The sequence below is a fragment of the Nothoprocta perdicaria genome, unplaced genomic scaffold (assembly GCF_003342845.1).
Source record: "Nothoprocta perdicaria isolate Ctin4 unplaced genomic scaffold, notPer1 scaffold_34, whole genome shotgun sequence".
NCBI classification, from domain to species: domain Eukaryota; kingdom Metazoa; phylum Chordata; class Aves; order Tinamiformes; family Tinamidae; genus Nothoprocta; species Nothoprocta perdicaria.
Genome location: NW_020455577.1, coordinates 3,651,263 through 3,672,173, shown reverse-complemented (window position 1 = coordinate 3,672,173; position 20,911 = coordinate 3,651,263). Strand labels below are relative to the sequence as shown.

General features: G+C 39.0%; 1 protein-coding gene across 4 annotated transcripts in view; it reads right to left on the bottom strand.

The window, feature by feature from the left end:
• The window catches only part of CAMSAP2 (calmodulin regulated spectrin associated protein family member 2), a 66,920-nt gene extending 46,030 nt beyond the window's left edge, over positions 1–20,890 (bottom strand). For all 4 annotated transcript variants that reach the window (XM_026043845.1, XM_026043847.1, XM_026043848.1 and 1 more), the window contains exons 1-2: positions 20,749–20,890; positions 9,582–9,841 (exon numbers count right to left, since the gene is read on the bottom strand). In XM_026043845.1, the coding sequence (XP_025899630.1) occupies positions 9,582–9,841; positions 20,749–20,890 (402 nt within the window). The remainder of the gene's footprint in view (positions 1–9,581; positions 9,842–20,748) is intronic.
• Positions 20,891–20,911: the final 21 nt, after the last annotated feature.

Sequence of the window (20,911 nt, the reverse complement as noted above, 5' to 3'; positions counted from 1 at the left end):
GGAACAAGATTTTTGAAAGAACCAGATAATAGAGATAATTACAGGCTCCACAGCCTTATTCTTATTCTATGCAAAATTTCAGAATCAAGAATGGGCTCAGCTTAAGAAAAAACAGGCCGTGAACTTAAAAAAAAATAGGCCACAAAATTAAGTGCAATTGAAAAGTAATATTGTCTTTACAAGTGTTTTAAAGCATCTGAGTCCTATGTACATCTGCTATGTGCAGGAACAGCACAGTGTCTCACATACACATCCCTACAGGGAACTTGTAAATATTAAATGRTTTGGGTTTTTGTTTTAAAAAGTGGGTTAGAAAGTGGGCAGAGGGAAAGGAAAAATAAAACCAGCTCAAAATTGCAAATTGTGCTTTCTTTTCCCCCAACATCAYCACCATCATCTCTGTATTGCCTCCCCATTCTCTGTTATAACACCATGCTCTTGTACTTCCCTCTAACCTTTATTTTATCCAAAGCACCAAAGATGTGAAACATATCACAGCTCTTAATGACCTGAACTCGCTACCTAAGCCAGCTGCCCTCACACAACTCCACCACAGAAACCCACCCCATGGCTTCACACTGTTGTTTTGCAGAACAGAATAAGCAACTTTCCAAATATTTATCGCCTTTGCAGCATGCCACTAAGAGAACCAAAAGCACAGGATATTTTCCACCAAAGCATGTGCACTAAATATATGGTTTGCCAATAGAGTTGGTTTCTGAGTTCAGCAGGACAGTGGCAGTAGAAGGCAAGATGCAACTTTTGCAATTACATCTCCAAATGAACACTGTTGCTAACGCAAACTATGGTTTTCTAGCTGTTTTTGACAGTTCTTAATGAGTTTCTAGGGCAGTAGGTTTGTGTCAAATGCTACTTGACAAATTATTTCAAGATAGATGAGCATCCACTAGTAATAAAACAGGGAATTTAAGTTTTATATTTAAGAAACATCCACTTATGTATTGAGATTTAACAGCATATTATCCTGTTTACACTTTTGTCACAAAAAATCTGTTTTTGAACCTAAAATTAATCTGATCAGTCATTATATGCTTTTCTGATTCCTACAATATTATTTATTCTGCCTTTTTCTGTATTATTTTCCTTTTTTAGAGTTATCATTTTTCACCAGCCACTTCTTTATCAAACAAAAGAAATCTAAACCAGTTYCAACACCTATGTCATAGCCTACATTTATGTCAATTCATGAATATTGACTTCTGTATCTTTTCAACTGTACTCCAAACCTCTCCAACACCAAGTTTGCAAGCAGCTCCGGCCACTTTAACTTTTCAGAGGCCCTGGCAGTCCTGACAGCTGACTTCGGATGTCCAGCTACCAACAAATGCTCAAAGAAGCTGTGATAAAGATAGTTTTCTTCCAGTCTTTGCCAAGTGATTAAATTGCAGGACCTCTTTGCTTCTTCATCCAGTGGTCTTATATTCATGGATTGGGAAGGCAAAGAGACATGGCAGTGTCATTGCTGAGGACTGCTTTAAAGCAGATACCACCATTTCAGTTCTGAGCAAGCTGCTAAGCTCAAATATACAGCTGCATTTGCTGAGATAATTAAGATAAACCACACAGTATATTTGTTCTCTGAATCACTTCATACAAACAGCAGGTATCTTTCAAACAAGCCATATCACAATTTATTTTGATGACTGAAAATAAAAGCTCAGAGCTTGAAAACAATACTGTGAAACAGATGTTCTGCTTAGTGGCAGAAATAGCTACCTCTCACTACAGAGAACAGCAGCTCTCTCCCTTTATGAGTGTATTGTCACATTAAGGCTCTAACTTTGTTTTCCCAAAGATGCCAAGGTTTTTGGTAAACAGCACTAGAAAAATTTTGCAACAGTAACAGCAAAAGCTGCAATAYCTCCAGGGCAGCAGCAATCCTACCCACTACGTTTTTCTCATCAGTTTTAAATTGCAAGTTTGCTTCAAAACCCACAGCTGGACACATGYTGAAATGATAGTGTTTTATCATATTCCTGGGGCTAGTCTTCAGTTTGATCCAGTTTTCAAAAATTTCCTACATTCCTCATCATAGTGGCTCCCAAAAGTGTAAGAGTTGTGTTTATTGGTCCCGGGCATTCATAAACCTATACTAGAATGGAGCATTTTTTAAATTTTCATAAAGAAAATGTAGGAGAAAATTTCCCTTTTAAATAAGTAGATAGAGAAAAGCTCATATGCAGAGAGTAAGCAGTTAGTTTAATAAAACACACTGTTGAAGTCAGTTCATAACCCACCAAGGCACTAGACAATGCTATAATATAACTCTTGATAAGTTTCTACAAAAGCAATTCTATTGGATTTTACTTTGGGATAACTTAGCATTTTTCAGAATAAGAGCAGTCAACAATTTGCAGATATATTTCTAGTGCAAGGCAGTAAAATTTCAGTTCTTGCACTAAAATCTGTCAAACGAGTAAGCACACTGCTATTTACTGCCTTTTACTGAGTCCGCAACCACGGAAGAGGCTACACATACTACAGAAGCCCTATTAGAAACCCTAAAAGAGAACTATTTTGTTCTCTTAATCCGGAGGAAAAGAACCAAGAGGATTTTGTTCAATTCTGTGCCATTTAGAAGGCTGAGCGGGCTGAGGTTGTGGCAGATGCTGCGACGACGGCGCGTGCTCCCACCGCTGAGCAGGCGGCTCGCCAGGCTCCCGCGTGCCGATTAGCGGAATTCCTCGGCACAGCCAGCGCAGCAGCTGCTCCCGCTCCAAGCGCTGGTCCCTGCACACGCCGGGTGCCCGTGTCCCTCCTTGCTGGTAGGGAAGCCCTCCCTATGTTTACACGACAGACCCACGTTGAGCCTCATTTGGCAGGAGCTGTTTCCCATAATAGGAAGCAAGCKCTGTTCCTTAGCCGGGGAAGTGCCTGCTTGGAGCACGTGAGATTYGCTGCTTGCCCCTACCCTGCAGCAGGGCATTAAGGAGGATTGCTCTCTGCAGAGATTAAATAAACTAAACTGATGAAGAAAGATCTTCTAGGTAGTCTACAAAGCAATTCCTAGRTTCTTCCTTTAGAGAAAGGCTAGCTGCTATACTTAAATATATTTAACCAAGCTTTTAACATATATGAAGTGGTACAGAGGAAGTTCATAGCAGCAAATKGACATCCAGAAGTTAAACGACACATCCTAAGTGCTGTTAAAATAGGTAGAAATATTTCTTTACAAACTGTTTGATGAAATTTTTTTGTTTGTTTAAAAGGTAAAGAAAAATGTTTTCTGACCCTTTTGGAATGCATTTTCCAATTGGCATCCTTCACAGGCTCCTTTAATTCTTATCATCCTTCCTTCATTGTTTGTCCTTCCTTCCAACTCTTTTTCCAACTCGTCACAGTTCCGGTTTGGTTCTTCCCCAGCTTCCAGGTCTACCTCCCCATTTTCCCATCAAAGCCACGAGACTTTGCTTGGGGAAGAAAATGTGAGCTTCTCTTGGTAGATACTGTCCCTTTACTCCTCACCAGTGCTCCAACAACATCCATCTAGCTCATCTAGAACACTACTAAATATCTTCAAAGACATATTTCAATATTCTCTCCTCATTCTAGTAAAYGATTTAAGTCTGATGAAAATGATTCCTTATTAAAATAAGAATGTTGAAATGCCCCAAGGACTTTTACAGATAGCAATTTAATTGCCAGGATATGTTACTGGAATTTTAGTATCAGAATTGCTAGAAAAGACCAGCAAAGAATCCCGCCTTGGTACTTCTTATAGCCACAACCCCAGCCTCAGACACCCTATCTCCTGCACTCATTTCTGCACTGGTCTCCAGGCAAGCAGACAGCTTTCCACAAAACCCTGTGGTGCTGCAGAAAGCTTTATGTTTAATTCCTGAGAGTTACATCTGCACCCTATTTTGGGGCTAGCTCCTGCCTTTACTTATCTACAATCCTTGCTAAACAGATTTCAAAAATCGACGCTCTGTCCATGTTTTCTTTGCACTACAGCTTTCCAATAAGCAGCATTCTTAACAAACATTCTCTTTTCAGCTATGAGTAGGCCAAGACACACATGAATAAAAGCAAGCCTAGAACAATTCCATTATGTAGTTTGATCTCAGCTCTAGCTCAGAAACACACAGAAGTAGCTCAGTTTGACTGCAGCCCGTGCCTGTCAGCATGTACAGTTCAAAAAAGCCAACATTAACARCAAATAACACTCTCAGAAAAGAATAGGCCTAGAATAAATACACACACAGTTCCACAAAAGAGCAAAGACAAAAACATGGTGCAAATGACTCCTGCTACCACCTGTATTTATTTTGTCCCCCTGCACGTGCTGCCCATCCCAAGTCACGGCTGCTATGGGCAGGAAGTAGCAARAGGCAACGCGTTCTCAGCGACTATGTCGGATAGGAACAAAATCTCCAGGCTATGAGTCTACATTAGGTGCATGAAAGAGAGGCAATGGGAGACTAGGCTATTACAGAAGCTGGTAAGGACAGAATAAGCTATGAAGCATGAAGCTGTAACCAGGACCAAAGTAGAAACTGGCACGTTTTGCTTGAGGGGTCTCAGCATCCACATGCCCTTGGGATGGTGATTTACTTACTGAAGCGAGATAGTGCATCAGACACCACAAGACCAGCAAGAATACTGGATTATTTATCACTGTTTTCTAGCAAATGAGAACCCTGCAAGGGACACAGACACAGATCTTAAACTCGGAGCATTCAGAGCAGAAATTAAGAAAAATAAATGGACAAACTAGGCACATCTTGAGACTATCTTATCTTAGCCTAAGATCACACCTGYCTAGCTTTCCGTGGTACATTAGACTCTGATGAGTCAAAATAAATAAGCAAGCAAGCTCAAGTTTTGWTTCATGCCTACTTTCGCTTGTTATTTTAATCCTTCCTAAAACATACTTCTCTAGAAAATCCTTATAAATCCCAAGTCAGTTAATAGCAAATTCTGGTATTTTGGCTAATAAATTATCTATTGCTTCATATCAAATTTGTGGGCTCGCATCAAGTAACTGCAAACTCTTTTTACATGCTCTCATCTTACCAAGTAATTCGTAACAGTAGTGGAAATCAAACATGTTACATCATGCCTAAAACCCGAAAAAAAATTCTTCAGGGTAGAAGCCACATCTTATTTCTTTGTTGTCTGAAGGGTTTACTGAACTTTCTGTTGCCTTAAAGAGTTAAAGGAATTCTACAGCAGAAAGCTGCATGTAGCTACAAGCTAACTAGGTGAGCTGCTGGAGTCCTTCATCAAGRATAAATATTCCTCTGATGAGATGGATTGTCATTTCAAATGCACACACTCTGTGGGAAGAGACCAAAAAATCTGGATTGCTGGCTAAGTTAACTGCTTCCTGTCTGCTATCTCCAAGGAACAGATAAATATTCTTGCTATAGGCACAAAAGTGGCATTTTACATGTTTCTTTGGCTATGACTAACTCAGCAATAAGGAGAGCACAACAGAAGAACAAAACTGGTGTTGAAGCCACAGCACAGTCACTGCTCCCTTCGGATTTTTCACAGAACACAGACAGACAGATGGCACTGGAAAATGAGGGGGCAAATTTACAATCCCACTGCTATTAGGGATTTATTGCTGGAATTTTGCTAGGGACATTCACTCCCTTTATTCCTTGACTGACAGTTTTGGAAGCTTGTGGAACATTTAAGTATTTCTGGATTAATGAGACTTCTTCTCAAAAATAATTACACAAGGGTGACTAAAAGATCACCACTCAGCTAGTTGATGTTTTTCTGGAAGAGTATTTCCCAAATTAGATATAAGGTTGTGCAAAAACTATGCTTTTCGGTTCTAACAGTACACATTTGATATTTTCCCTTACTGACAAGATTATTTAGAATCTCCTCTCTAAATATTCTAAATAGAATATTAAGACATATGGCAAGTATTCCTGGACACTGTATCTGTATTACTGTCTTTTTACAAATTCTATTTCTATTGCAAAAATTAAGAGCCCCTTATAAAACTGTGACTAGAAAGTCAGACGAAAATGCTTTTATCAAAATTACTTTTTTTTTTTTTAATGTTGGCTTCTGTAAGAAGGGCAGAACAGAGTTTCTTACCAAGCCTGTAAATAATGCATAACATTGCCATATATGTACAAGCTCCTTCCACCTAATGCTCATCTTGTTTTTAAACAGGTCTTCAGGATTTCTTACTACTGTCCTGAAGCTTGAAATTTCAATTGGTCCCAGCTCTGCCATGCTGAAGATAAAGACTGGGCAGTAGCAAGGCAGAGCCTGGGTAACCACACAGCTCCAGGGTCCCTGCAGAACAGCAGGGATGCAAGAGACACCGATTCCTTAGTCCTTTTCCCAAAGCAGCAGATGCGCAGTACAGGGAGCGCTGGCATTTCTCAGTTCTTCACCAAATGTATTTATTCTACTCTGCGTTAAAGACAAATTTACAGAGATCACCGGCGTTTCAATGCAAGATGGCTGACCTGACTGAATATCACAATTCTTGTCAAAAAACTAAGCTTTTCCTAAATACATTATGCTGTTGGTATTGAATTATTGACATAATGCAGAAAATGGTCTCAGGAAAATCTCCCTGCCTTATCCCRTAAGAATAGCTACATTTTTTAGCCTAAATAAAACAGACATGTATACATGAAGGATAAAAAAAGAAAATCCAAGTTGCCTGCACTTATTCATCTGACTTAGGAACATTTAAGTCAGTTTTATTGATGAAATAAAGCTTTCTTAAAAGGCGACATTAAAAAAAAAAAAAAAAAAGAGAGATGAAACACCTCCATTTTCCAGGGAAATAATAAAATTAACATTGAGCATTGATGCAGTTGCATGGTACGTGACTGTATTAAATCAAAATCTATTTTGCATAATTACTCAAACTGAAATACACGGTTTTTAATTTCTATAACCCATCAAAATCTCAYGTTAGATTTCCATTTGGAACCTCCCGCTTTTGTCAGACTGTTTTCTTTTCTGATACAAATGGAATTTGCTTCTGAAATAAGTTTAAGTTGCAGGAGCAACTTAAACAGCCTGGTTCTTGCTTGAGCATCATTTCTAGYAGAAGCTCTGGACTACTTCTGCACTATTCAAATCCAAAGTGTAGTACAGCTAAGACCATATGAATTTCAATCTGAAGAGTAAGAGCATAATATTGCCCCCTACCAAGATAGTGGCATGCGTACAGTCTATCAAAYAAAAAAAAAGAAAAAGAAAAAAGCATATACATTAAATTATACAAACTTGTAATAAATAGAGAAGAAATAGAAGTATCATTGAGGAGCTAGGTCCTATTATCTCAAAATGTAGTCTTTGTGATACAGCTTCAATCAGACATGTTTAATTAGGAAAAAAAAGGCTAAAGAACATTCTACCTTTGCATTTAACCAAGAAAACAAATACAAAATATCTGATCAAACCACACACGATACAAATTAAAAGAAAAGCCCATATGGAGTTTGTTGGACTCACTCCAATACAGAAAGTGTTAACAAATGCTTCTGCTATTGCTTTGGGGGCATTAGTTTTGTAAGTATATCTTTCCTAATTTCACTCCAATGGAGGAAACTAATCACACACACACTGATTATATAAAATTGCAGCTTCTCAAATTAGACGCTAGTGTAGCCAAAAGTCTGCCATGACTAACAAGGATATTCTGCATATATTCTGACCCAAATGCATGAAGAATGAAGCGCACACAGTCATTTCACTGACTCCTCACAACCTTCATTAGATAAGGTCTTCCTCGAGAAACGCTRAATTAATGCTAAGACACAAAAAAGGCAGACTTTGACATGCCTGGATTAGTAAGTATTCCAGTCATGGATGTGAAATAAGCCTACACTTAATCATTAACACCACACCTATCACTTAGCAACACGCACACTACAAAGAATCCCAAGTGTGCTGACCACAGCTAAATGTATTATAAATACAGCACAAGTTAAGCCATTCTGTACTCAAATATCTTTACATTACTCAAAATTGTATTACACCATGTTCAATCTAACCTGGTCTACACCAGAGGAATGGAGGAGTTAATTACATATGCAACCTTCCTGCTCTACATCATTTCAAAGGTCTTTTGATGTTGCAAAGAATGATATATTTCTTACTTTGTAAGATTTAGAGAAACTAAGACATAGGGAACACTGGGAAAAGGTAATGGAAAATTTCAAGGGAATAATTTTAAAATTCCTTCAATACTGTAAAAGCCAGATTTGCAATTCTCTGCCAGCTTTGCTAATTACATAGTAAGGAAAAAGACTGAGACTTCACAATTGAGATATGCTAAAGCTGCTAGGAATTGGCATATGGACAGTACTGTGMGAACACATACAAAACCCCTCAGGCTCGGGATATTGGTATTGACTTTGCAGAGATGGCACTGGTGTTTTTCAAGCTCAAGAGCCTGGCAAAACCTCCAGTGCACTCACTGATCACAGCTTAACTCAGAAAATAGTGTCTTGGCTAATTTTATTGCTATTCTTACAAAGTTTGAATCTTAAATATTAAGCAGGGAAGAGTTCTTCATTAAAAAAAGTTGTTTGTGAAGAGTTTAGTCCTAACATACTAACTTACCACTACTAACTATAAAGGAAAATGAGTTTGTAGTGTAAATGAATAGGCCTAATACTTCTTGGCAATATGTATGGACAAAACCATTATTTACTAATTAGTAGCTTTTATTTCAAACCTGTAAAGGCTCTCTGACTTACTAGTCTATACTGATTGATCAGATAGGAGATGTTACCTCTCCTTACTTCTGCCAAGTACTTTTAAGTCATCTTATATGTCAGCATAAGTTCACTTATACTAAAGTTTAAAATCAAGTTGTGTTATCTTCACACATCTCCTTTTAACAGCAGATACAGGTCACTAACCATAAAAGAARTATCAAAGAACTTCAAAATGCAGCTGACAGCAGATTTAAACAAGAACTGTCCTTGGAAATCAACTGTCTAGAGTGAGTCTAGAGCTAACAGATCACAGAAAATGTGAAAGCTCTATGCTTTCAGCAAATGAAAAAAGTCCCCAATGTAAGAGCTTATAATGGATTCATTGAACTGATACCTTAATTAGTAGTTGTATAAAGCAAAGACGTGGTATAGAAAGTCTTCATAAAGAATAAACTATAGGTTTATTTTACACAAATTTAACCTTTGGACTCAACTTTAAATTGTACCAAGTGCAAAGTACCAAGTGTTATTAGGTTGGCGTATGTAATGATTTAGTTTTTAATGCAAGAACTCTAGAGGGTGAAAACTATTTTCAGATAACTTTTTTCAAACAAAGAAAAATTCACCTGCAATCACTACTGTAAAATTGGAATCAAAGCAATATCATTATTGTTAAATTTAAAGCCTAACATTTGAAACAGAACTACTAGTACAAAGGAAGTATACTTGCATTGACACCTCTGAGGAGATGGAAAAATAAGAAGCCTACCAAGTAATGAACCAGATTTAACTCTTCATAAAATACTTGAAAATACTGATGCATGCTAAAAAGAAGCAAACACGCCATATTGGGAGCACACAAACGAAACAGAAGAAACATATTGAACACGGAAGCTTTCCACTCACCATCTGAATGGGTTTTTTGTGAAGATCTCGTTCRGTCACCAACTTTTCTTGGTCGGTGACATAAAGGCCTTTTTGTGCCAGAGCTTGTATAACAGCATCGTGACCTAGAAGTGGCTTCGCAGCATCACTCTTGAGAATAAGGCTCCCAGCACGGCAGTAGAGCTCTGCCGACAGCAGCAAGTTAACAACAGGTGGCTTAATGTGCTCCTGGTCATACTGGTCAGTGTAAAATGGTTCTCGCAGCTCTTCTGGAATGTTTTCTGAAGAGATCAAGAGATACAAAACATTAGCCACTATCAGAAGGAGAGCTATACTACTCACTTTTTATAGGTATGGATTCAAACTCATGTTAAAATGGCTTCAAGGGAAAGCCAAAGTCTGTACTCAGTCATCACGCTGCCAAAACACTAGGAAAATTACATACAGAGTTCAATAAAATTAAACTATAAATAGAAACTGAAGAAAACTTCAGAGTTCCACACTTCAAAAGCCACACCAGAAGGCCAACCTGTGGTTTTGCAGYATCATTAATTAAAATTTCTTGACTCATCCAAATACATGCCCAGTCTCATTTTCTTTAGTATAGCATTTTATAGGTCAGACACATGTCCATTTAAACACAAAGCTTTGCCCTTATTACCCTAATAAAATGGAAATGGAACAACAAACTTCAAACACAGAATAATTCCAGGGACAAAATGCGAAACTATCACACATCAACCTCCTAAATTTCAAACAAGCAAGAAGTTTGCTCATTGTACTGTGGCAAAGGTCACACATTGCAGAATCAGTGTGCTTACCTGGATGTTATAATAGAATTAAAAGAATATAGAAAAATATGTGTAACACAAAATCCTGAAGTGTTATTTGCTCGTTTATGTTATTGATTTTAAGTGGTTCAGCTTTTTTCCCGTTTTCAATTGACAAGTCTGGAAYCAATAGAAAGCCGTGCAGGACTACATCAAGATATGCTGGTTTCAGCCCTTAAACTGGAAATCCTAGATGATCTATGACAGCTTTTTTTATATACTAACAGCACAGAGCATAGACACAATATACTTATTGTCTATCATTGATACAATAGCTACATTTAATCTGATATTAGAACAAATGACATCCAATCACCAGCCAAGCAGTAAATAACTCGGGCATGGTTTCAGAATTTACATTTCTAAACGTTAATTAAGCATTGCAAGATGCTGCCTTTTCCCTACAAGAATTTCAGTAACGATTATTAAAAATCTAACTAAGTCAGTAGCATTTATGGCAGGAGCTCACCATTCTTTCCCTGTGCCCAAACGGAAAAGCCTATTTAACTCCTAGAAGGAAGGAGAGGTGGAGAGGGGAAGCACAGGAAAACAGGGAAGCACCTCCGGGTCCCAGTGCAGCTCCTACCCCTTCCCCTTCAGCAGGGGAAATGTGTGAGGGCAGACAGCGTTTGAAGGGAAGGGTGGAGTAAACAGCCCAATAYGGGTGGAGGCAGGGGAGAGAAACCCAGCTGCAGCCACCACAGGATAATCACAGAGCATCTCCTTCCTCCTTCCTCGCACACTGTTCTGCAGCCCGGTGCTGCCACTGAGGAGCTGCGGAAGGAGAGCTGGCCCTCGCCCAGCCGCCGAGGGACACGATGCGTTAGAGAAGGCAGACGAGAAAAAAATTAACAAATGTACTTTCTTATACATCACCCTTCTCACAAGTAATTAAAATTTGGCTTTTTATTCGCCAAATCAAAGTATCGAGGCAGGAAGGCAGAGGTGTAATTTCTAACTTGGTTAAAAGGGAGCTGAAGTTTGGCCAGAAAGCAGACATTTTTGCTTAGACTACAGATCAAAATATAGTCAAAGCTAATACACTTGGGCCTTTGAAATAAAAGTCTAATGCCTAACAATATTASTTCTTCACAAGATAATAAGACTATTTTGAAAGCACTACCAATCACAGCCAGAGATACTCTTGGGGCAGGAAGAATGTTCTCAGCTTGGAGATATTAAACTATAAGGAGGAATTCTGAGCAATTATGACAGTTTGGAACAGCTCATTTTGAAACTTTCATTTAAACACATTCGGAATAACTCCTTTATAAAATGCAATCTCTCTTAACACTTCCCAGCTACTTCACTTATTGATTCCACACATCTTAGTACCTTTCAGTACCATAAAAAGCAGTTTTAAACAACTCAAGTYGTTTAATTAAACAACTCAACTAAAAGCCATGCATTATTTCCATCTACTACCAGTCTCAGTCCTATCCACCCTTCCTTCTTTTCCCTGTTTATCCACACGTCATCTATTTCAATGTTACGCCCATTTCTGAGGTCCCTCATAATCCATCACCACTTCATGAACTATTATTTGAACTGACAGTTTTTCAAGCATCTTCATGCTAAGGGCACTGTTTGCTAAAAAAATTGCTTGACCCTGGAGAAGACAAAGCAAAAGAACCACACACCTTTTTTGAATCACATGGAAAGTTAAATGGGGCAGGAGGGGAGAAGGAAACAGGACAAAGAGATAAAGCCCTGTTCCTCATTTCTTATAAATGCCAAAAATAATCCAGTTGCTTGCCTTAGGGCAGGAGCAGGTAGCTACATACAGACAGAAATCACAGACATGTGGAGTTGTGAAAAGTCCTGTTAAGGGTCACTTTGCTCCTGTTGATACTGCTTATCTGTTCACTTAAAAATAAACTTTCGCTTCTCCTTTCACTTGTTTTAATGTGAAAGAATCACATATCTTGAAGAGTTTTATAAGCAAAACTCCCTGCTTGTGTAGATGTGAATTACTCCTTGGAGCACAGCATAAACACTGCTTTGAAACAAGTGGTTTGTATTGGTATGGAAAGTCTAAGCTGTTTCTGAAAAAGCAAACCTTTCGGTCAAGTTTCCAGACTTCCACACAGATGAATACAATCCTTTGAGATTTGTAACTGCTGAGTTTTTCAAAATTGTAAGAGTCAACAATTCCAGATTTATGAACTTTTGCACTAAGGAAGCGTAAAAACTCAGAAGTCTTGGTCAACAAGACTCCCTTTATTCCTAAAGATAATATAAACAAGCTCAAGTGTTTTACCATATACTTACTTTCTAATTAAAACATATATTCTTCTGAACYACAAGGTCATGTAAAGCCTCAGCCTAGAGAATTTCTGTCTTTACAGGGTACTGACTTCAATCAACAAGATTAGCAAAATAATATTTGTAGAAGAGGTTTAAGACCAATTATTTTGTAAGGATTAATACCTTCAGCCTCTTTCTAGTTCAACCTGAAAAATAAATTTATGGCAATCCTCAACAGACTCAATTACTTGACAATTTTATGCTAGACATCAGAGCTTTATTTCTGCTGCAAAGTAGCTGTGTGAATTAGCTGCATTTAGTCTCCCCCTTGCAAACAAAGGTTCTGGTGTCCCATCCCTCTTTTGGGTGCAAGAGGGCAGAACTTCCGAGAAAATCACAATCTGAGGACTGAGAATAGGCCAGAAAAGCACGATTTAGATTGTTTTGCTGYTGATGGATTTTCATAGTTGTCTGAATAAAAGAACACATTTCAATTTGACATTCTATTCTGGAGAGGCCTTCAGGGCCTTCCATAAGCCCGACACTTCTGAGATTCACAGAAGACTAGTAATTCATGGAAAAACAGATGCTATTCAACAAACAAGCATGAATTTTATGCAGGAGTTGGAGAACAGAATGAGGCAGTTGATATTCAAAGYGTTTGTTGAATCAGTCCGCCACTTCTATTTTTCTTGGCTAACAGAGTAGGAGCAAGTATCTAAACGGTCACCTTCAGAAATACGTGGCAGCAAATCTCAGTACAATTCTTAACTTTGTTGATCTAGTTGATCTCAAGAACTTGAGAGATTCTTGTACTTCAAACTAACCATACTCTCCAGCCTCGAGATACCCTACACCTAGACCAGTGGTGATGCTTGGGCTTGGGACAGCAATTCTGTACCTTCAGTACGTAGCTCATATAACATTAAAAGAAAGATTTGAGGACAAGTAATTAAAGAATCCAGACAGAAGCTTTGGTGTCCCAAATGTGCAACAACTAAATAACTTCCATTAGCCACTGGCTGAAAACGCTCTCATTTTCTTCCTTCTTTTCTATCTTGGAAAAATGACTCATTGAGATGTAAAAGCCGTAAAGCATCGTGCAAGCTATTCCTGGCCCTACTTTCTCCTGTTTTACTATTCAAAGTTTTTCTCTTCAAAAAGTCTTGTTTAAAGAAACAACACAGAACAAGCCCAATTTGCCTACACATGACACTCTTGGCTTAATGAAAGGAACAAACTTCTTTTCCTTGCCATGATTACTACTTGGGAAAGTAATTCAATAAAAACTGATCTTTGTACACTAAAAAAAAAAAAGAAACAAAAACAGAACCCACCAAGTATTAAAAAGTTGGCCAAATTTGGTTTCTAGTACACATCAGCCAGTACTGCCTTGAGGAATGCTAGTTACATGAGAACTGGATTTTAGGTTGAGATAGTTCATAGGTTTTTTTTTTTTTTTTTTGGATGCTTTATCTAGGTATGACTTTCTAGAGGGATTCTTTGTAACAAAAACCAAACACACAAAAGCTTCTCAGGCTCCACATTTTACAATTCATCCAAAATTTGCTTATTTGTAATGATAAAAAGAATCACGTAAGAAATGCTCTACTGGGTCACACTAATTGTGTTTCCAGTCCATCGCCAGCACACTAAGAAATGCTACTCACAGAGTAGATAAAGTTTTTTTGGTAGGTACCTATCTTAGTAACATGGGAGAGTTTAATGACTGCTTTAGCAACACCTCCCTCCTTATTCAGGCTCTGATAAACAAAAGAATAACTTAGAATAATCCTTGACAATAACAGGATCAAGTCATATTAGCATAAATGCCTTCAGAAGTTATTTTCAGGATAGGTAAGATGTGAGAAATAAAGAGATAATGATGTAGTTATAATCCCATTTTACTCAGCTAGTCTCACGATGCCCCCAATGCCTTTTACAATGAAAACATTTTAAACAGCCTTTCAGAGAACATCTTTTCCTCCCTTACAAAAACAGTAAAGAAAGCGTTTATTTCTTCAACTCTTATATGATTTGACTAAATCCAAAATAAAGCTTTTTGATAGATGTAACTAGACAGACACGAGCTGACACATCTACATTTGAGTCTGGTTCAGTTTTCCTTATAGTTTAAGAGTGGTTTTGGGGTRGAAAGAAAGCAAACAGCTAGAAAAGAGTTACTTTAACACTTCTTCCTGATCCAGTACTAAGGTACTGTCCAATGCAAAAGGAAAAAGTGGGAGTGGTGGGAAGAGCCACCTATTTGTTTTCTCTTGCAAAATCTTTAAGAATTTTTACCTCATAATCCCATTTTCCAGAGAATGATCAGCRATGACATTCATTCAGTGCCATGGGTTTACCAAAGCAAGTGGTTAAAAAATAGTAACTTCACTAATGGAACTGCATTCAGTATTGCTCATTCAAATCCAGATAGCTGAGAAGTTAAAATCAGGTATCATCTCACCTTTCCAGTATGCAAAAGTTCTGGTTAACAGTGTGCAAGTCCTCTTTAAGTCAAGATGAGAATCACCTTTAAACATGTAGTTACTTAGTACATCAAAAACATTTGCTTAAATCATTGAAAGGACAAAATTACAAGACAGCTGCAGTGGAAGCCGCAGTGATGTTTGAAGAACATAATAAAAAGTAGCTAGGTATAAGGCAGAGGAGATATAATTCATCTCACCACCTTAGTAGGTGAGCATTTGGCTACAGCCCCTTCATCAGCGCCATCACATTCTGCTTGCCCTGTCTGGACAGACAGGCTCAGTGACACAAAGTCACCGAGCAGATTAAAACCCGCCTCCCCTGCAGCCTGCCGTGCTTGCAGGTTCCTGACAGGCATTCACTTGCTAACTCCCCTTCCCAGACTTGCAGCTACAGATGGCTCTGTTAAGCCTTACAGGCCCATAAATCCATTCTATTTCATTTATTTATAAAGAAGAGAGAGCTCCTGTCAAAACACATTCCAAACATGCGTTATACAGAAAGGAGTGATGCCCAGAACTTCTGAAGGAGATTATCTCTGTTTATGATTAGTCCAGTGAACTGATTTTAGCAAGATGGATCAYGAAGTGTCAACTCGCCAGTGGACATCTGAGATCATGATGAAAAGGACTCTCCATATAAATAAATATAAAAGGCTGTTGTCCTCACAAGTGTCCTCACACTCTTGCTTTTCTATTTCTCATTCACTCACATGCCAGTTTTTGATCGCTGCCACACAGAGCAAGAGCAAAGTGCTAATTGCACCTGCTAAGAAGTACTAGGAGATATTCAGGCCTGCAACTTCCAGTATCAACAGCTGAGATCAACACTCAGTTACAATTTGCTTCTGTTGGATAAGTGGTTCATTACCTCCCTCCCTCCCTGGTCCCACTGTCAACATCTGCAAACGATAGTAACTAGGTGCCTGTAAATACTGAAAATACTAATTATCAGGAGAAAGCTAAGTTTCTTGGCTAATGTTTTGTCGCAAGGAATACAATTTGTAATCAATTGCTTCAGTTGTCCATSGAGAAATTTGATGCAAAGGCTGGACTATTTTGCCCAAATACGATTCAAAGATGCAGACCACCTTGTTATGCCTGCAGAAGCTACACAAAGCAAGTTTTAACCCAGCTATTTCTGACCATAAAGATGAATATCACCCATGCCTAGCACAGTTTACTATATCTATGCCAGAGTTTGAAACACAAATGTTTTGAAAAAAAATGTAGTATATCCTATATACCTATGTAAAAGAAAAAGGGTCTTCAGCAGTTCAAACTACTTATCTTGTTTTGTACCCCTTTTTAAAAAATTCTTTAAGAACTGATGTGAGATTACTGCAAGTACTCGGGAATAAAAATAAATAAAAGTTACATGGGTCTGCCAAAAAGAAATCAAATTTCTTTTTATGACAAGGTAAGAAGTTGAATGGGTAGTAGAACAAGAACTGATTTATCTTGACTTTAAAATGGTTCCCATAGTATTCTCAGAACCATAAATGCCACAGAGATGGTCTTAATTTAGCAAATTCAGACTGGATACAAACCTAGTTAGAAAAAAAAATCATACTCCAGGAATACTCATCAGTGACTATCAAATGGAAAGGCTCTTTAGTCCAAGGTTGAAGTAGTAGTTGTTTTTTTCATTCATAATTGGCTGAAGCACTAGAGAGGACTCCAAGCTACAAAGGGATTGAAAGTATTTTAGAAGACAAGATTATAGTTCAGGATGATTTTGATAAGTGGAAGAAGTGGTTTGACAAATAGGATGCAGTTATGTAAGTATAGCTGCAAAGCAGGAACCAACAACCGTACAATTACAAGACGGGAACAACTGAGTAGGCAGCAGTTCTGCAGGCAGATATGGATGGAGCTGGAGTGAATCACGGATGGAATGAGTCAACAATCCCAGGCTGATGCAAAAATGACAATCATCATATTCTAGTGAATAAATTAGAGTATTATGGGTTGGAAAGGTTAAGTATTTTGCATATTTGTGCAGTATTGGCCTCAGTACTTAGTACTTAGACTTTCACCTAGGTTGGAGTACAGAATTCAGACGGCACAGGAAAAAAAGCTATTTTACGTAAAAAGCAAAAAAACAGAGGAGAAACAACGGTAGATTTCATTACAGGAAAGGTGTTATAAAGAAGAGATCCACTGTCCTCCCCACATCCGCAGGAATTGTAACAAGCGGTGGGTTTTGTATGGCAAGAAAGATCATTTTGTTCTTCTAACATCTAGAGATAAATAAGGATTCAAAATGACCAGTAGACACACAGTGGAATCATCATAATTAAAGATTTTCCAAAGCAGGCTAAACAAACATCTGTCTGGAATGATGTCTCCTTAGCTGACTCTATCTTTAGGATGGTGGATAAGACAAATTTGCCAGACACGTTTCCTATGTCCATAGCAGAGACGGAAGACAAGAATGTCATATTCCAAAAGGTCACACTCCACTCCTGATGTTTTAAAAAAACAGAGTAACACAGCACCAACTCCTATTTTAAGTTATTCCTTAAATCTCCATTATATTTTGTAAAATCAAACCATATGTTGATAGAATTCAATCACTTCTCCGAAAAGCAGATTTTCTCAACTCAAATGGCTAATACTATGTAATTCAGCAGGACTTCTTATACAGGGTCAAATTCAGAAAGTATGAGAGCCAGTGCTGAAAGTGAGCACTCACAGGTTTAAATTCTAAGGTTCACAGGTAAATCCTAAAGGCTTCASTTCCTCAGTGTCACTTTTTGATTAATTCTCCTCCCCTTCAGCTACTGTAAGCTACATCACTTAAAACATTTAGTTATTACAAAGCCTTTAACCTAATCTGTCCTAACACGGACATTTTTGTAGGAAAACAGATTCTCAAGGCACAAATTCCTCAAGCTTCAAAAGCAGGTTGTTTTAAATCAGTATTTCTTAAAGAAAAACAAACAAGAAAAGACAAAYGTCATTACAGCAGCACAATTCCATGGCTGATCCGACACATCTTGTTCCTTACTGCTAGACATTGAGTTCTGTTGATACGGCAAACTACGTTACATTTTTCAAGACAAGGTTACTTCCTTCACCTATTATTCATACGTGACCGTCATACTGAAGACATCTTGCATACCTATATACAAGACAACTTAAACTTGCCTGTGTTGTGRGTCAGATTCTACTGTCTCAGCTTTATCTAAGGCAACAACAATAAACAACTGGTCTTACACTTTATCAAGCCCCAAAAGTCACTACAAAGTATTTATTTACCATACCTATATATCACAAATCTTACTCAAGAAAGGATTCTCATCTTAACACCTAATCAAGCTGCATCTGTAAACTGGATTATATTACTACATGTGTGTTTTAAAAAGTGAAATAAGACCACAGGATCCCCAAGATACGTTCATTTGAAATTTGAAGTTATAGTTATCTTCTTTCGACATATAATTACAATAACTTATGACTTTTATTAATAAGATGCATTAGCTTCTTTCGGAGAAGTTGGAGAAAAATTCATTTTCCTTAAGCAGCAATCCCAACATTTCAGGTATAAACATAAACTAAATGCAGCATCCATCAACACACTATCCTAGAGCAATCCTTTGCACGAATGCGTAGGGCAGCAAGTAGCAGACAGGACTGCACCCAAAGAGGCTGTGATCCACTTCGAAGAAAGTAAATAAATAAATAATCCACCAGGCTTCCTTCCTTCTTGAAAAGGTGAAGGTCAATTCCTCTGTTTCACTCCAAGTATAAAGGAAGTATCTGCATTCCTGACATGCAAGGCTTACATGCTATTTTTCGCCTGCTTTGGCCAAACACTCTTTGAAGCTACCARTGATACTAACCTAGTGGGGAAACTGTCAGATGAAATACAGTTCACAGTTGTATTTCTCTCTCTCCCTACTAGGTACATTAACCTAGTATTTCRAGGACAGAAGGTGCTACTATCTTCTCTAATCATTTCTCACTTGTTCTGGCCTCTCAGGACCACCACAGGAACAAAAAGAAAGAGTAAAGGAATCTGTTTTGGATCAGAGTTTCTGTACAAAGAGAAGCAAGAAGTATCCTGCAAGTTTCTTTATACATCCAATACAAACTCAACCTATATAAACCAAGACATACCAACCAAAAGCAGAGACTCTGTCAGACAGACTAGCAGGTTTCTTCTGCCACCAAGTTTATTAAATGAGAGTTTGGGGTTATGTAACTGCACAAGCACTGTAAGCTAGGAATTCCCACACGCACAACCTGCAGAACTGGGTTACCTGAAAAGATAAATATTTCTTAAAATTTTGACTGAAGTCATTCCAAGAATTTTCACTGCTACTAGCATTTCACTTCTCAGCTCTGCACAGCTTATAAAACCTTATATAAGGGGTTACACACACTACTATTTGTTACAGGGGAAAGTAATATTTTTAGTAAAGTTTATGTCGATGCAATATATGGCTTTTTTCTTTTTTATTTTTTTAAATAGTGAATTTGCATTCTAGTTCAGTAGCCACTGACCTTGCTGAAACATCACCAGGCTCCAGCCCTTGGAAAGCAGCATTTCGGAAACCTTGTGCCAAACACTAGCAGGTCCCAGGGGCTCCCTAGAGGAGCCACCCCTTTAGCCCCAGYCCCATACACAATAACACTCAGCTCTGCGTGCAACAGTTGGACAATTCCCAAAGCTGGAACACTTTCCTGCTCTTCCACACAGAAGAAGGGCAAAACAAATACCGACTGTTAATACTTCCAGAAAGAAAGAAAGAAAAAAATCTCCGTTTTCAGCTCGTGGGAAGTTAAGCGCCCATTACACTGGGGCGATGAGCAAACCGCCAGGCACGTTCCCGAAGCGCCTCCCTCCACRGCCCTGGGGAAGCCTGGCGTTCCTGAGGGCCTGGCAGCGTTTTCGGCTGGGAATACCAGGCCTGGCGTTGCTCAAGGYCCCGGTGGCCTGCGGAGACGGAGACACAGCAGAGCCTTTGGGAGGCATCACCATCAGCGCCCCGCGCACGTACGGGCGCCGGGGCCTCCTGCGCTGCGCAGGCCAACAAACAGCAGCATGAAGGGCTTTTATACCGCCCCCCCACTCTTTTTCTTCCCTATTAGAGGCTTTTTTTTTTTTTTTCCCCTCCACGGAAATCCTTCTTATCCCCTAACCATTTGGGTGACCGTGCACAGCTGTCACAGACGTCAAAACTAACAGCGCGTGTCTACGGCCATTTCCACCTCGGGTTGGGCTTTCAGGAGACAGAAAAGAAGAATAATAAGAATAAACAGCTAGTCATCTAGTTATATTAGTCAGGGATAGCCTCCCCCTCTCTTTCTTTTTCCTGCGGTTTATAAACGTGACTAGAGACAAAAAAAATAAACATAACAACACGATTACTCAATTCCTCGGATGAAATTGTATCAAGTCTAAAACAGGATGAATAGGCATTGCCCAAAAAAAAGGGGGGGCCGAGGGGGGCAAAAATAGGAGGACGGGCGTTATTAAAATACATAAATACAATACATGAATAAATAAAGACAAAAGAGAACGGGAGGCAGAGCAGAGGCAGTGAGAGCGGCGCGGCCGCGGGCCCGGGGGCCGGTGCCGAGGCCGGGCCCAGCCGCGGCGCCGCCGCCTACCTGTGCCGAAGGCCTTGGCCAGGAGCCACGCGAGGTTGCAGGCCGCCTTGGCCCGGGAGAAGTCGTAGTGGTCGAAGGGCTTGATGGCGGGCACGATGAAGGTCCTGCGCACCTCCCTGCCGCCCGCCGCCGCCTCGCCCATCGCCGCGCCGCCCGCCGCGCC